Source organism: Xiphophorus maculatus, chromosome 8, assembly GCF_002775205.1.
Source record: "Xiphophorus maculatus strain JP 163 A chromosome 8, X_maculatus-5.0-male, whole genome shotgun sequence".
Taxonomy (NCBI): domain Eukaryota; kingdom Metazoa; phylum Chordata; class Actinopteri; order Cyprinodontiformes; family Poeciliidae; genus Xiphophorus; species Xiphophorus maculatus.
In genome coordinates this window covers 10,614,040-10,632,212 of record NC_036450.1, presented here as the reverse complement: position 1 = coordinate 10,632,212, position 18,173 = coordinate 10,614,040, and the positions used below count along the sequence as shown (strand labels likewise).

Below are 18,173 nucleotides of genomic sequence, written 5' to 3'. Positions count from 1 at the left end.
AGGACTTCTTTTCTCTTTGTATTTCACGCTCTTGCGATTTATTTTGAGGAAATGTTGAATTCATTTTCATTATGTTGATTACTGTCAAGTCTACATTCCATATTCAATGAATCTGTCATCTGTGTGACTGTAAGTGATCATGTGCTCGCCTTTGTTTCTCTCTGAGCGTGAAGCACTTGTGAAAATGTTAAACAGTGCAGACACATGAAGGCCGCCTCCTTCATCATCCACCTGACTCGAAGAAGCAGAAAATCCAAACTCAGCCTTCAACTAAATCACCAGCGTTAACACAGACCCTACTGTGGAAAAACACTATTACATCTATTGTAATATACATTATACTTAAATCAGGATTTGTGATTCATAAAAGTATTTGTTAGTGTACATTTATGACGAGCATAGTGATTTCGTTTGTCATGTTGTACTCAAGACAAAATGACCTTTATCATATTTTGTCATCACATAACCAGAAACACCAATGTAGATTGACTTAATTTTAATGTGACAGGCCAAAATAAATGATGCATAATTTAGAAAAAGAAAAGTGTATGTAGTTTTAAAAATCATTTCCACATATAAAACAGAAAAGCTTTGCATCCATCTGTGTTCAACCCCCCTCTGCAAAAACACTTAATGTTTCAACGACTGTATATATCAAATTTAATACCATTTTCTATAAAAAAAATTACAAATAAAAATATGTAATGTGTTTTCTATTATTATAGAAAATATTAGAAAATGTATTTTCTAATATTTATGTGATTACATAAATATTCATCCCACAGGTGACTTGCCTAATTCTATATAAGTCCAGCCCGTTCATGCTTGTATTCTGAAAATGAATAGAATACAGACTGCAGTGAATGTGTCTTAAATGATTTTAGTATAAAGACACGTGTGTCTGGGAGGTCGACGAGGCTCGATTAGAGTATCCCAAAAGACATGTAGACTCCATGGTCAAGAGGAAGAAAGTTCTTTAGTCTGATGAGACCACGATTTAGCTTATTGGCCATCAGACAAGATACTGTGTTTGGTGAGCACCAATTACTAAATATAGAGAAATTATGGAGGATACATTGTTCCTTCTGAAAGAAAACATCTATTTTCCTGCAAAACAACGAAACATGCAACCAAAGCTACACAAAACTGGTTTGAGGAGAATCAGGTAGATGTTCTGGCATGGCCCAGTCAAAGCCCAGACATCAGTCCAATACAATTTGTTGGAGGACTTGAAAAGTACGGCTCACAGTCAATTCCTATGAAATATCAGATTGTGAATAATTCTGTGAGGAAAAATGGAGTAAAATTACAGCATCCAGATGTTCAAGCCTGTCCACAAAGACTCTATGATGTGATTGCAGCTAAAAGTGGGTCTACTAAATATGAACCGGAAGGGAGTTCATATCTATTTGACTTTTATTTATTATTTTGTATTTTTATCTTAAAATTTTATTATCAAAAAAGCCAAATTTTATTGATCATGATTGGGTGAATACTTTTTATAGGCACTATACTCTTTACAATAATATAATACTTGTGTTGCCTTGATGAACGTGATGTTTAGATCTGTTTCTGACCAAAGGTAGAAATTGTTTTCTCTTTGCCACGGGTCTGTAGGAGACAGACACCCACATGCAGATGCTCACTCTAACAAGTCCATTTACACCTTTACTCTCACACATATAATTACTGCTCTGACAATAAGCTTGATGTGCAATTATATTTCAGAAATACAGCCTCATGCTGCGTTCCAGTTATCTGGGAATTGGGAACTTGGAACTGGATTTACTGTCAGATCCGAGGTAACTGTGTTCTAGTTATGAAGTCGGAAATTCAACATGGCGACACCTACAAACATTGTTCGCAATAGCTCTTACGAACTTATTTTTAAGCTTTACTTCAGTAAGCAAACACAACTTTCAATTTGTTCAGTTTAGAGTTTCAGGGGCTGAATTGATTTTAGATTCACTTTTACATGTGTGTCTTGTAAAATGCACACGTTTCCACTAAATGTTACTACTGTTCATGTGAGATACGGCCATATTGAAACACAGATTCAACTTTGGAAGGCTATGCAATTGATTTTTCTGACTGGGAAGTAGGATTTTCCAACTCTGACTACAGCTGGAACCCAGCATTATTGTTGGAGCAAAGAATCTTTAAATGTGGTTGTTTTTTTTCCTGTGTTTTACCTCAGAGCCATGGAGGTCCCATTGGCTGACTGGACGGAGGATGGCCTGTGGAAGCCTGTGGAGCAGGTGCCCTGCTGAGTGTAACGGTCGTCTCCGCAGCAAAGAATCACAAGGAACGCCCTTCGAAAAGCCTGGTTCAGGTAGGCATACAGGAAGGGGTTCAATCCTGAGTTAATGTACCCCAGCCACAGCCAGGCTGTCCAAACCTGCCAGGGTACAGAGTAATGGATGAAGGGGTCCACCACATTCGTGATGAAAAATGGCGCCCAGCACAGGGAGAAGCAGCCCATAATGATCGCCAGTGTCTTTGCTGCTCTCGTCTCAATGCGCATGCGTCTGTGTCTTCTTTGAGACTGTTCTGAGAACAAGGGCCCGGTCGCTGTCCTCAGGCGGTAGTGATTCAGTGGATCCGAGGAGTTGGAAGACTGTATGGTTATGACCTGGTCCGAATGTGTAGGCGGAAAGGAGCCGGCACGGTGAAGAGTCTCTATCTGCCTGACATGGATCATGGCAGTGACATAGATGCGCTGATAGGCCAAAACCATGAGGGCCAGCGGCACGTAGAAGGCGACGGCAGAGCAGATCAAGGCGTAAGGCTGGTTGACCAGAAACACACAACTTGTGTTGGAGCCTCCCGAAAGGGATTGCTTCTCTTCAATCTGACAGGAGACAAAGAAATAATCGTGATATATTCTATATGGAGAGGATTAGTTTAGCTTAGAATAAACACAGGAACTCTGGAGAGACCCAAGCTGACGGTTTCCATCATTTATTCCAAACAGCCTGAAGAAACAGTTATGTTAAAAGCCATAATAAAAATGTACTTAGTAATATCCTTTTCAACTAAAAAAGGTTTAGTCTGTCTGGCAAACTGCCCTGGAACTGCTAAGAAACAACAAGGGATAAATAAAAAGTGCACAGATGGAGCAGAACCTCAACATGTAAAAACAATTTAATATAATCCATGGTTTCTAGGCAAATTATTCACAACTCTGTCATTTTTTGGCATTTGGACAAGCCTCAATTTAGTTGTCTGGAATTTTACAAGATATGCCAAATATGGTGGATAATAATAGAGAAGAAATATGATACAGGGATTAATTTCTTTTAATAATCTGAAAATCATAGCGTACATTTCCATTCACTCCACGTGGCTTTAACGTTTTGACTACGGCATTCCTGTCTCATCACAGAAGGAAATAAAGACTGTTAGTCAAAAAAAAACTGACTATAAGTTGATGATATGGCTCGTGTGTCTGTCTTTGGCAATCTGTGACTCGAACAAACTCACCTGTGCTTTTTGAAACACAGAAAATATTGTTGTGTCAGCAATCTGAACAGCAAAGACAAGAGAGCCACTATTTTCAACACCTTTTCAACATTTCCAATCTTAGCTACTGAGAACTCACAATGTCCTCTATCCCAATAGTGTTCCACTTTTGCATGATGGGTAGGAAGGAGATAAATGTGGGGATGACCCAGCAACCGATGAGCATAAGTGCCACTCTGACTGGGGTCATCTTATATCTGTAGACCAGCGGCTGGCAGCAGATGGCGTAATATCTAGAAAAACAAACACAGATTTGCACATTATACACTGTGTTAAACATGCATTGATCAAAATTGAATGCAATTTATACATAGAACTCATTTAATAAAATGACCATTGGTTTTCAAAATGTGGTGCCCACCAGCAAAATGGGGTGGAGGCAGACAACTATATTTTTGAAGTTGTAAAACTAGAGCTGATGTTTAGAGTCCCAAAGCTGTGAATCAGATGTTTCCATGGTGACAAACTGAGCTACAGGACGTTATTCTGTATGATGCATTCATACTCGTCTATTTGAGAGAATTAATTTAAATCAGTTCAAGTCATTCAAATAAAATCCAATTACATAGATTTGGAACTACTTACATGTCGTCACATTGAGTAACACAATTAAGTCAAATTTGCTTGATAATTTATTTCCAGTTAGTAAAAGCGTATCTGAGTAAGCTAAACTGAAATGATTAGGACGTCTCTTTGACTTTTCACCAGTTCTTCATCCCGAGGAACCAAATGGAAAGGAATTACCTGCTTGTAACAGGAAGAAACTACCAGCAGAACCAGAGTCAGTGTAAAAAAATAAGTAAGAAACGCAGCTGAACATAAATCCATGTGTACTTTTCATGGGAAAGAAATAAAAGTTAGTATACATAGTTCATGACCATGCATGCATCATTAATAGCTCTGACCAGATAAAAGCGGCAGGTAGCAAAGGGCTATTGGGCCAGGCATCCTTTCTACAACAGGAAACAGGAAGAGAAAACAAAGTTAATAGTAGCATCAGCTCTGTCAGTGGCTTTCTACAGGAAAGAGATATAGTAAAAAAAAAAACACAGAAGCACATGGGAAGGAGAACTTTCTATGAGAAAGAATGCACAGAATTAAAGGCACCATGATCTCTACTAATAGCACTTTCTGGTAAATAAAGACAGAGAGCTTGGGGGACATTCTAGGAAAGAAAAACACAAATTGTTCACAAAGCAAATGGTAACAATTGCTCCATCAATGATGTCTTCAAAGAAAGAGACACCGCTCAACACAGAATATCTGGGCCTGCTGTACCTTCCTTTGAAAGAGAAAAGAATGATAGAAAGCAGAATAGTTAGAATAATTTCATTTTCTTTGTGCTAAAGAGAAATATTGCAAATGACAAAAGTACTTAGTAGGCAGTAATTTATATGAGAAAGAAAAATAAGAAGGGTACACAAAATTAATGTCAGCAATAACCCCATTAATGATGCCTCCCCTCAAAAACACACAACCAAGCATTCAATCACTAGCCCAGGCATACCTTCTATAGGAGAGAAATGGGAAATAGTGAAAAAAGAAATAATAAATTGAAAACTACAGTATTGGGAACTTCCTGGCTTATTTTCAAATTTGAGAACTGCTACTCCCAACTTAAAAAGTCTAAATGTCAACCATCCAGCATGTCAGAGCTTTAGAAGAAAGTATAAGTGTTTCAATTCTCCTGTATTGTGTCCTTATCGCAGACACAGACCTGTCCAGTGCAATGCAGCAGAGGTGAAGGATGGATGCCGTGGTCAATAAAACATCCAGAGAGGTTCGCACCAGGCAGAAAATTTCTCCAAAGTGCCACTGGCCGGTGGTTAGCTCGATGGCAGCAAAGGGCATCACAAGCAGCGCAACCAGCAGGTCAGCAAAAGCCAGAGAGACGATGAAGTAGCTGGTCTTTTTTCTTCTAAGAGGAAACAACAAAACAGGAAAGCTTACTCAGAAACATGAAGAATAAATATCAGTTCTAGTTCTTTGCCAGGCTTCCTCTGCGTTCTTTTTGTCTAAGCTTCACATTTTCCGGTCTCAAATCGTACGATAGATTTGAGAATAGATGGACATAAGTCTTAGACATTGTGACAGAGAGTAAATAATCCAAGTACAAATGCTTTTCTCCAGTAAATGCTTAAATTCCAGACATTTCCAAACTAATCTTTGTATCTAATTAAAAATAGATATGAAGGTGTTTAAGTGCTGTTCACATCCAACCAGCTGCAGGATGACTTTACTTTATTTACTTGAGAACTTTAACGCTTTTTCCACTTCAGGAACCAAACAACAACCCAAAACAACCTCACCTCAGATGCCTGTCCTTGCAGAGAGCAACCATAACCAACAGGTTGCCAAACATAGTCAAAATAATGATGACGGAGAGGAAGATGGTGAGAAAAACCGTCTCCAAAGAGGTCAAGAATTCTTGCTGCTCCTGCTGCTGTTGCCCATCATTTATTACGTCGTCCAAAAAACTGTGAGAGGAATAAGAAGTGACAAAATAAAACATTTTAAAATGCAGACACATCAGCATAAAGGAACATGGCTTAGTTTGTATCAAAAAACAGTTCTCTAATTTACAATCACATAATTGGACTGTACGACATGCATTTTAGTAAAAGGAGTGCGTGAAAAGTATTAACAACAAGGATTCCAATAGTTCCAATAAATGTGATCCACAAGGACGGGTTAGTGCTAAGTATTTTCATGTGATTGAATTTCCCAGGCAATCTAGACTGAAATCTAATTAGAGAATCTGTGGCAAGACTTGAAAAACGGATGTTCACGCACAAGAAAAATGGAACCAAAGTCTTATTCTACGGATGTTCGACGCATCTGGATGCATCCACTAAAAAAACTTGCTGCTGCTACTGCAGTGCTTTGTGGAAGTATTGGCTCGAGGAAGCTGAATGCATATCTATGACACACTTTTCAGATTTTAATCTGTAAAAAAAATAATTAAATAAAACCTATCTCATTATTCTTTCACTTTATAATCAGAATCTAATTGTGATCCAATAAAATACAGTTAAGTTTTGTCCTTAACCTGAAAATATCTAAAGCAAATCTAATTGATAAGTTAGCAATAATTAGTCATGGGAATCAATAAATGTGTGTGAAATAATCAAAATCCACTGGATCAAGTTGGATCTTTTTAGACTTACTGTGGAGGTGATGCTGTGGCCATCCCTAGTCATCTGCACTGAGGTCAGCCGAGGAGAGTCCTCATCACCCCATGCTATGGCCCTGATGATACGCACACGCATACACGCACACACACACACACACACACACACCCAGACAGTAATTGTGTTGGCTCCTGCTACAGGTCTGCATTTTTCCTGCAAATAGCAGCCAGCATGCGTCTGTAAACTGGCTGAATGTCTTGCTCTTGTGTGTCCGTCTTGTGGCAGCATAAAGAAGCCAAAAATGCAACATTTGCAGCTAAAAATAAGAAGCTGGATCACAGCTTTATAATGTGTGATGTTTATAGGGCATTTAGACCGTCACAAGCACCAGCTGTGTCCGCCAGAATAAATCAACCTGTTAGTTTCTCTTTAGAGGTCATATTAATAGCTTGATAACTTAATAGGTCAGTGCTTTAAAAGGTGTCATGAAAGAAAAAAAAATGTCTTCCTCATTCCTGTGCCACCAAAGGTCAAAAGTCAGAAATCTGCCACAAATGGGAATTTTAACAGCTTATAACAACATATGGTTAACTATATCATTTCTCACCTGGAAACAGTTTCTTTTTCTCAAATAGATTTGCTGTAGATCACCAGACTTCATATACAGTCCAGGACTTTTTCCCATAAAGGAATAACATATGGCATTAAGTCTCATAACTATTTATTCAGGCTTTAAAAATGTATTTAAGCATGACAAGAAGCCATTTAGTTGATTCAAAAGTAGTTAAGGTCAGGATGTATTTATAAACCTAAGGTCAAACCTGAATGTGTTTTTCAAAAAGCAACTTTTATTTTTGTTCTACTTTTCACTGACGCTGACATCATTTATAAGTACAAATCTTGGATTTGTCTAGCGATTTGCCACTGCGTGTTTTTAAATCAAACTTTAGTTTAGTTTATTGATCTGTTTCTAACAAGAGATAAAAGCAAAATTCTAAAAGAAAGAAACAAAACATGCTAACCAGACCAAAAGCACAAGGTGAAATGTAAAAACATACATATCCGAAATAAAACATAATCAATAAAATCTATGAGTTATCTGATAGAAAAAAAAATTCAGACAACCCCCATTTATGTACAAAGTATAACATAGCCTTTGTCTGATTTTTTAAAAGTAAACTCAAATTTAGTGTGTAGGGTGGATGCTGTTTTTGATGCATTTATTGACCAAATGTGCGAGTTCACAATTTGGATGCCTTAAAACACATGTGACACTACAGAAAGCATTCAAAGATTCAGTTTGACAGAGTGAAACATTTTTTAAGACTTTCAATGGAATAAAATATGAACACTGTGAAAAAAAAGAAACTAGATAATAGTAATGGCTCCACTGTAATGATGTCAACTTGTTATTATTTTTATAAACCATAAAAAGCTTAATAGCCGTGGTTAATTTGTAAAGAATAATTATGATACAAAACATCCCTGAAGTCTAACTTACAAGGTACACAATAATTACATGTTTATGCTAACAGTAAACCTGTCAAAAAATGTTACATATATTTGAAACGCTTACAACATTTCCATTATATTTTGTGTAAAATTATCAGCAGCAGAAATATCATGACAGTAGCACACAACTACCTTTTGTTGTCTGAAAAATTTGGCCTCTGCAACATTTCAGACCATTTAGATACAAAAAAATGCCTCATCACTTATGTCCATATAGGAAAATACAAAAGCTATAATAATATCTTTTGTAGAAAGGATGATCATGTTACAGTAAGCATCTGTTCGTGAGGAACAGCAGCGAAGGTTTGTTTGACTGACTTGTGGGAACCATATCAGTTTTAAGCACCTATGACAACATCATTGTCTCCTGTTTTATGGCGACTCTCTGGTTTTATCTCGCTGGAGGGTCCACATCGACACCTGATGGACTGGAAGGAGGCGACCTTGTCAACAATGCCTACATCCTAAAGACACATTACCTTTTATCTAAGTTTCATTTCTCTGGGACTCATCTGCAGGCTTAGGACTCTTGTGTCAGCACTGCTATGAGAGAATGAACTGAGGATATTTCCGAATATATTTGTATGTAGATATGAAATTAGGATTTTAAAAGGCAAAGAAATCACAAGGATAGCTTTTATAGCACAGATATTGCAGACTTGCATCGCTTTCTGACATATATTTTTCATTAAATGATCAGATGGAGGAGAGCGATGAAATAACTTTACCCAGGATGCACCACAATCGCCCTGTGTTTGGCCTAAGAACACTCCCACTACACACTACATACCAGCAGTACTTAAAAGAGACAGTTCTCTGAACACATGAAGACCATGTGAGGATTAGAGAGGAGTTTCTTTTCATCCTGTGATCCTCAGTGACCTAATCTTTCAATCAAGCGCCCACTGAATATTTTTAAAAAATACAAACAGCATAAACGGCTCTTTTGCACTCTAAATCTGTCAGGAAAAAAAAAATGCTCTAGCTTTCATAAGACAAAAGGGATGATCACATACTTCCTGCATAGCCTTGTCTGGGCAAAGGATAAAAGGGGATTGGCTCCAGCTGAGGGAAAACACTATATGGATAATAAGGAGCATGCAGCAAACCTAAAAAACAGTACATTGAATCCTAATTTTACCAAATTTTTAAAAATGTTTTTTTTTTTACATCATCTTTGCAGCCTTATAGCAGAAAAATGAGCCGTAGTGCAATCTGAAAAATCTGCAACACAAGCATTTACCAGCCCTTCTGCAATTTACTATGGTAAGATTAGTATTTTTTAATTTATTTATTTTAGGAATAGTTTATTTGTATAGTAAGTAGTGTATTCTATATTTTATCTGCTGTATGTAGCAGGCAGAGTGATACACCAACCAACATAAAAACAGAGTTGTCCCTGTGTTATTCTTACCCTTTTCCAGATATTGTACAGTTCAATTTGTCCACCAAAATCTAATCAAACATTTGCATCATTTTAAGGTCATATTAAATTCAGAAAAGCTCATAGTTGAAAAATTTTTGGTGAATTTTAAATCATGTGTTTTGTTTCCAGATGTTTTTGTTACTTTCTATAATTAGGTTATTTATTGGCTTCTCTTCTTTCTAGTGTTGGCAGGTTTGTATGAATTTTGGGTGACTTGATCATAACTTATTTTAAATCTTTTTACCATTACTGAATAAAAATATACTCCTTTTCAAACAGAATGATGTCTGCAAACAAACGTATGCATACATATAAACTAAGCTACGGGAACACACTGGAAATCTGGGTTGTATTTTCCTAGATTGAGGTAATATATTTTTAGAATGTCTAGCTGAGGTCTCTGAAGTAAAACCCCTTCAGAGATTGTGTCCTCCTTTCCTTTTTTAACTAACAGTCATAATTTAATCATTCCAGTGAAGAGGAACAAGCAGCACAGTCATCTGAAAACATTAATTATAAAAAAAAGCTGTGAATATCATTCATAGGTTTCTGTCACTTGAAGTTTTAAAATCCTTGCATAGTCCCTGCATCTGCAATTCTTTTTGAAAATTGCTCATTTGTCCTTTTGTCTTCCTGCTTCTTGATTACTCAATTACTCCCACTAAAATAAATTATAAAGATATAAATAAGAAAATTCTAAGTAAGGACAAAGGACAGAGAGAATCCAGAGGCTGAGGAAAGGAAGGAAAAGAATTTCTGAGTGGCGGCTGCAATTTTTTTAGGAGTGATTTCCTTCCAAGGAGGCGTGTTTTCACAGCTCACCGATTTCATTTCACAACTGACTGACACAGAGCTGAGCTGAACAAAATAAACTTTGTAAAGCAGGGGCAGGAAAAGGTTAGGCGGATTTTTATGTCTGTTTTGTATTGGCTGTACGGCAAACAGTTTTTATTATTAATACCATCACTGCCAACAGACACTGAATACCTAACTTTAAACATAAGTTAATAACGTTAATACCACTTCTACATCTATAAATAAATGTACTTCATTCCAGTTATATTGACTGGATAAATTTGCTTTAGTGGAGGTGTGGGAAACTAATTGCTACTTTCCATGTCTGCACTAAAGCACAATATGATCACAGGTTAAACTTTACATTTAATTGGCAGTTTCAAAGTTACCAATTAGGAATTAGGAAGGAAACTGAGTCACAATGCTACCAGTTTTTTTTTTTTTTTTTGCAAATCTCACTTACAAAAATTAACTTTCTGTATTTTTATCAGGTGGAGTGTTAGTGTCCTAACTGGAGCTATATTTCATAATAACATTTTAAAGTTGGAATAAAGCTTTGCAAGTTTGCAAAGAGTTTGTAAAGACATTTAAAAAAATCTCATTGTACAAAAATATCACTCGGGAGAAGGATTCAAAAATCCAAAACTTTTCAAATTGAATAAAACACGGAAATCAGTAAGAAAAGAAAACTTTACAGTATTATTTTACTGTGGAGCAGGTTGATAATAGAAAATATTGTAATCACAGATATGGCCCATGTTAAAATGTTATTCAGAATTATTAATTGAGTTCAGGGAAACAATGCATTTATTGAACTTGAAGAACAGTGAATTGCTTTGAACAATCTGTATTAGATGCTTAATTAGCACTCTGTGAATAATGAAGCAACAAATCTGTTCAACTCTGTGACTGAACAGATTTGTTTTTCTTGCAGACTCTGCAGAGTAGCACGTTTTGGACATAATGTGTTTTTAATTCATGTCTGTTAGTTTGTGTGGGAATAATTTGAATTTTGACTCCATATCCTTTAAGTTTCCTTTTGTGTTTGCTGCCATCATTGTTATTGCTGTTGCCACATGTGCAGGTCATCTTGCCCTTTTGCAGTTTTTGGTAAATAATGTGGCAATTAATACCAGGTAGGATGACACTGCTGCTTCTCCTCTTCTCCTGTATCAGTCACTTTTACTTGCACTGACTTTTCAAAGCAAAGCTGCACAATTCATGTGAATGTTACTTTTTGATGGGCCAGAAGATGCATAAGTTGACAGAAATTACAAAGTAAATGGATGTTTTCAAAGTGGTTTATGCCAAGAAAATATTTAATTGATATCTGTGTGATTATTAATTTGTTTTAAGTAATTAAAATCACACAGTTATAAAACTATTTTAAAAAAACTGTGAAATTTCAAGAACTGGACACTTTTCCAAATTACTACCCACACGAAACATGTTGGTGGCTTTGGCTGCAATGGTCATTATCTCAGGTCTAAATGGAAAGCAGAAAGATTTTAACACTAATATTTCTTCATTTATCACAAGCCATATCATCATTGCAGCATTCCCAACTATTCTTCCTTACCATAGACGTATATTTATATTCTGCAGCCTTAGTAGTGGCAGTGTCATACTCCAGAGTTACTTTTAGTAAAAGTGATGGAAAAGTTCCAAGTCAATTTTGTCTGAAAACCTTCAGGTGTTTGTTAGACAGGCAAATATAGAGAAAAAATATCTTCCCCTAATAAAATCAATGTTTTGAATACGACCTAAACCATAATCTATGCTTCTTACATTCTCACCTATTGCTGTACGTGAACAGTAATACAGTGTAGGCGCTTTTTTTTATTGTGAAACACTGTTTTATGTCCTGCCCCTGTGTAAATAAATATAACCTGTACAAACAACGTTTAACAGACACATCAGTGGAGCAGTGAGGTGGAGAGGGGTAGAGTTGTTCAGATTGTCAGTGAGGTCACTTAATCCTAAGAAACAACTGCAGCATGGTAGAAACTGCTACTGCTGCTGACTTTGTGAGGATAAAAAGATGCTTCCAAAATAAAGAATAACCAAAAACTGTACCGTTAGCAGGTATTTTTGTAATCCAATTTGAATCTCTTTTGAAGCATTTATCTAAATATGATTGTAAAAAAGATAAAGGAAAATATAATAGATTAACTGTATAGGTCACACAGAAACTACATACATGCTTACATGTATGTAGCAATTTTACAAAGCATGTATGTACATGCTTTGTAAAATTGCTTCCCTCCTTTATAATTAATACATTTTTTTCACATGTGACTCAACTCCTCTGAACCACATGGCAACAGGTTTACACCAAATTCGAATCTTCCATCTTGAATGCACAACCTAAAACTGAGTATTCTTAAAACCTGGTGATGCTTCACACTGTATGAATGAGTTTACAAAGATTTCTTCTAAAACATAAAACAACAACACAGAAACTACGAACTCTGTCTCGCGGCCACTGTGCTACTGAAAACTGCAGCTAATTAAAAGGCTCCAACATTCACTTGTTTTCTGGCTACGTAGGACGTAAATAAATACTTCTCACTCACATATTCTCACACCTCAGATTATGAGCAGGCTGGCGTGTGTGTTTGTGTGAGATTGTGTGTGGAGGGGCTGCAGGAGGATACTGTTGCCAAGGGGATAAATCATAATTTCCATTCTATCCTCTGCTAATTTCAAATGCTTAACAAAGTAATAACTACCTCACATACAGATGGGCTCACCTGAAAATTTGCTGCACACTGTGTGTAATGTCTGACCCGACTTCTTACTGTTAGCCTCAAAAAGAAACCAAGAGCATCAACAGATTCTATGTCATTAATAAACCATGCAGCTGCACCGGATTACATGTTCCCACCACATCATAAACACAAAGAGTTGACTTTGACTCAGTCCTGTGTAGATCACAATGATGCCCCAAATCAGAGGCTTAAAATAGCTCCCAAAAATGCGCTCTTCAGATTAGGTTGTGCACTGGTAACATCTGCGAATGTTATTGAAGGAAGGGAATTTCATCTCAGGCCTGAAGAAAGTCAAGTTGGATCTGTTCATGTTAGTTTCTAAAGTTAGTAATTGGCATTTTAGGATGCCATTTATTAGGGTTTGCTCTTGTTAATAATATTCCTTTTAATGAGTTCACATAAGCAACACAAAAATATTAAAAAGCTATGAGTGAGAATTGTTGCAAAATTTTTAAAAAATAAAGATAATAATAATTCTCCAGGTAACTTAGGGTTCCTACACCTAATTTTCTCCAAGTTCTACAGATTTCTAGATCCAATTTTCCATACTTTTGAGACATTTCTAAGGAGTACAAAACAGAAAAAAATACCATTGCAGATATTTACACAATAGTGAGTGACACTTTAAAAATGGACATCTAGAAACCGGACCAGCGGGTTGATAGCATGAAGATGATAGGAAGTTACTTAACAAGTGCAGACAAAGGTTATACATCTGGCATAAATATTAATAAAAAATAGGAACTTAAATGGATCTAAAATTTCAACCTCATTCTCAGTCAACTGTCCTCTTTAGGAATATGATATGATATGTACCATCTGACATGTGTTACCACTGACTAGATCAGTCAGACGTCCCCAAATGGAGGGTTTCACAGTCTGGATCCAGACTCATCTGAAGCCTTATCTGGACTCAAGTCGGTTATTAGGTTTCAGACTGTTATGACAATTGCTCCAGAGTAATCACTGTGATTGATGGCAGCAGCCTGCAAGGCGGCCTGTTTCTGCACAGAGAAGTCAACCCGTGGAGAGATGGAGATGTAAGTGTGATAAAAGAGCTCATCTTAAATCCTGAATAAAATCAGCAAGGTTGTCTCTAAAACAAGAACATTTAAGAGTGAAGACATCATTCAGTCTTCGTATTGGTTCTCTGAAACCCGACTGTTTCATATGTTCACAAACAGTTGACATTTAAACCAACTATGAAAATCATTGGCATGCTGTGATCTTAGCAACGTCAACCGCAATTATCCCAAAAAACACAGAACATGTCCAAAACAAAGAACTTGTGCTGCAACATTATGAAGACTTTATGATCCCCTGCTCTAGAGTTACAAAGCTCTAAATCTCAACCAACTCACTGCTTGTGGAAAAAGTCTGATTATGATGTAATAGCAGAATCTTTAATGCTTTTAGGCGTGTCAAACAGAAAGCAGACCTTCTGTCAGTTTAACTCTGCAAGGATTTGCCAAAACGTAAAAAAAAAAAAAAAAAAAAAATCTATCTGGTTTTGCAGTGAAGCTTTTACATCACTGTGCTTCACTGTGAATTTACTGTGAATGTCAAGTGACAGAAACAGCAGGAAATGGTGGGAAGAGACACTTGTTTGGTACGCACAGCAGACTCAGAATAAAATTATGCAGCACAGAAGCCTTGTTTAGAACTAGAATTTGGTAGGAAAGGCCAGAAACCCCCTTGTGGTAGAGGTAATCCTAAAAGCTCAATGTTTTTGTCTTTAGCTCTATAATTTCCACAGTAAATGATGATCTTTATACTGAGTAAGGGAAAGTCACATACTTTTCAACATTCTCTACTAAATACTGTAAGAAATAAAGCTGGACATAAAAGCGCCAATAATTGGGAGGTATTTCCTGGATATTCTAATTTAAATTAAAAACATGAAAGAGTGGTTGCAGTTTTTTACAAGTGTCCCCCCAATAAATTTGGATTTCCGTACTTTGTGAAAAAACTGAACAGAGTACTTATTGCAGCAGAGGAGTAGAGGCTCCCAGTCCATACCTCCAACTTCTGAATAGAACACCAATAAGCCAAACCTCAAACTGTAACAAACTAACAGGAAGTCATAAGAACTCATAAATAGCTTTTTATAAAGGGTGTGTTCATACTTATCTGGCTAAGTCTGAATAAAGCAAACAATGGTGCAAATACTCTGAGCCATTTGTGCAAGCTTTGATGCACTCAAAAAACACGTGTTAAAGTTCAACACAACTGAACAGATTCAAACATTTTTTTCTTAGATTTTTTCTAAAAAATCCAAACTATCTAGCTCTATACAGGTCTGAGCATTACTTCTATGGCAGCATAAATTAATTGAGGTATGTAGAAAAAAATCTTAAACTCCATAGATTCATTTAAATACTCCATTTGTAAAAGTACTATCATGGAACCAAACTGAATCCAGCTAATACATTTAGCTTGACCACAGTAGTCCATTACACATGTACACGATATACAGTAGCCTACTGGCACTGTGAGATTGTCTTTAAATTGTCATTTGTTGGTTCAAAGTAAAAATCTCACTGCAGAACATCAAACTGATACTAAAAACCAGAAAACTAATTTTGAACACACCTATACATTTCAGTGTTTGTTGTTGGGTTATAACTAAGCTGTAATTATGTAACTGTAGCTTTTGTTTTGGTATCAATATTTTGAACTTTCCTTTGATTTATAAAAAATAAAAGACTTAATTAAAATTCAAGACTTAAGATATTCTTAATAGCTAAGCACACAAAATTGCTAACATAGACAAAGTCAACATGAGTACGATCAATGAATTTAAATTTTATATTTTAAATTCATTTGGATTAATTAAATACCATTAGATATACAAAGTGTGAATCTATATTTATTTCAATGAAAGTGATAAGAATATGTAATCCTCTTTTGTTTTTACATTTTATACATTTGGAAACTTTTCCCAAAAACAAAGGATTTCTAAGCAGCAAAATATCTCAGTTTGACATTCAGCTGAAATTCAGTTAGTTGCTAAAATTGAATAGATTAATTCTGATTGGATAGATAGGGTTGGCTCAGAAAAATCTGATTGCCGCAAAACAGGAGGTTTCCGATATTACCCCATACCTTGTTGTAGTGTATATGCCATGTAAATTATGGAAAGGTCTGTGCAGTAAAGCCTTAAATAGCCTCTTGGCATTTAGGTAATATTTTGTTTCCTTTTTGTTTTGCTAAAATATGTTATTTGGGAGCTCAAATAAAACAGGATATTGCTAAATTGTTCAAACATCCAGCGTGAAAGCAAAACAACTTAGGCTTAGTCAAGAATGTCAGAAAAAGTGCCACTTGTAGGAAGGCAAGACATATTCTCAGACTAGTGAGGCATTTCAGGATTTAAATCTAATTTTTTCACAATTTTTGATTCTGAAAAAAATGGCTCAGCAAAATTAATCAGTGAATTTAGCACATAATTTAAATCTATCAATTCTACCACCAAATTCTGGAACTTGTCAAAATTTCACAGCCTTGGACCTAGATTTGAAGTTGTTACTTCCAGTATCTGGCTCTACGCAAAACCTTTGTGCACACTTTCATACAAAGCCATGTATGGATAAAAGCAGAAAACAGGAAAGGCTAAAGCCTTGGCCTTTTGTGTGCCTCCCTGTGGATTAAGTTAATTCTGTTGTGGTTCACACTTTATCTTAGTACCATTGCACATGTCAAAACACACCCTCAACAGTTCCTTAAATTGTGCTTAACTTAATGAAATACGCATCTTGTAATAAGCCTGATTAAAAAGCAACAAATGCTTCAAATGTGAATCCTTCTTTAAGTCAGGGTTGTAATGTTTCACTTAATGATTTGCATGTTTCTACTAAGAAGGTCAGTTTATTCAAACCGAATCAGTGACTGTGCAGAGTTCCTGTTCCTGAATTATTTTACTGACAATATTTAACCAAAATTTGTTATTAGACATCAAGCATTACAAACTAGCTTCCAGTTAGTTGCACAAGATAGATGCACTCATTCAGCTTATCAGTTGGACAACGACATATGTAACCAAATATAAACACTGAACAATGATATAAGTGTAATACTGTAAAGGCTCATCTTATGCTGCTCCACAGCTGATGTACCTTATATTGGAGATATTGGGTGGGTGCCAATAGAATTGTGGAAGTTGTAATGTAATATTCTTATTTCAGACCAATCCACAGAAGCTTGATTATTTTTTCTTAAATTGGAGAATTTGTAATTCAAGTCCACATCATATCATGCATTTTCATAGTAAAATGCTAATTTCATCAAAGAGATAAAAGAATTTTAATTAAATACAGTTGTTGAATAGATATGTATACCACATAATTCAGTTGCCATCTTTTGCAGAAATCACTTAGAGATAAATAGATGTATCCTGCCTCATCTAGTCACTCTCTCAAGTCATTGTGGAGGGACTTCGGTCAGCTTTCCCTTACTTGTTTGTTCAGTCTGATGAGGTTTGCAAAAATTTGCAAAGACTCTGCAGGAACATCATGTCCATCAGGCAAAGTTTTTGACTTTGAATAGGCCATTGTATCAGATTACTTTCATTTTCAGTTATTCAGTAGTAGGATTGCTACAAAACACTGTATGTCATCTATGTCTCCTGTGGGGGGTGCAATGTCTTCTGCCAACATCTACTGGAGTAGCCGCATCAGAATCAGTGACTTTAGGCCCTGTTTACATGACAATGATTCAACAAAAATTTTATTTTTGTTCCATTTCTGTTAACACATTTACATGAAGACATTCTAATTACAATCTTTGTCTACACAGTAACGGTACACATGGAAAAGATGTGTAAAAAAATGCCCTCGCCAAGCTTGGTGCTAGGTTCTTTGAAACTAAGTGGGCGTGTACTTAAAAAAAAAAAAAAAGTTCTACTTGAAGGCACGTCGATTCGCGTTTCCCCATCAGGTACCGTTCCCCCAGATATTGGGGGGGAAACACGCACTATGTGTGTCTGATTAGGGTGCAGTTGGAAAAAAGTGGGATAAC

General features: G+C 36.2%; 1 protein-coding gene and 1 long non-coding RNA gene across 2 annotated transcripts in view; one reads left to right on the top strand and one right to left on the bottom strand.

Moving 5' to 3' along the window:
• LOC111609530 overlaps positions 1-5,315 on the top strand; it is a 29,722-nt gene extending 24,407 nt beyond the window's left edge. Inside the window, exons 2-3 of the long non-coding RNA XR_002753169.1 lie at positions 2,198-2,332; positions 5,232-5,315. This is a non-coding gene — a long non-coding RNA (uncharacterized LOC111609530). The remainder of the gene's footprint in view (positions 1-2,197; positions 2,333-5,231) is intronic.
• Positions 1-18,173, bottom strand: part of LOC102224837 (5-hydroxytryptamine receptor 4-like) — a 39,292-nt gene that overhangs the window by 13,027 nt on the left and 8,092 nt on the right. Inside the window, exons 3-7 of the mRNA XM_014470586.2 lie at positions 6,690-6,771; positions 5,832-5,999; positions 5,240-5,440; positions 3,602-3,755; positions 2,193-2,851 (exon numbers count right to left, since the gene is read on the bottom strand). Coding sequence (XP_014326072.2) covers positions 2,193-2,851; positions 3,602-3,755; positions 5,240-5,440; positions 5,832-5,999; positions 6,690-6,712 — 1,205 coding nt within the window. The 5' untranslated portion in view covers positions 6,713-6,771. The remainder of the gene's footprint in view (positions 1-2,192; positions 2,852-3,601; positions 3,756-5,239; positions 5,441-5,831; positions 6,000-6,689; positions 6,772-18,173) is intronic.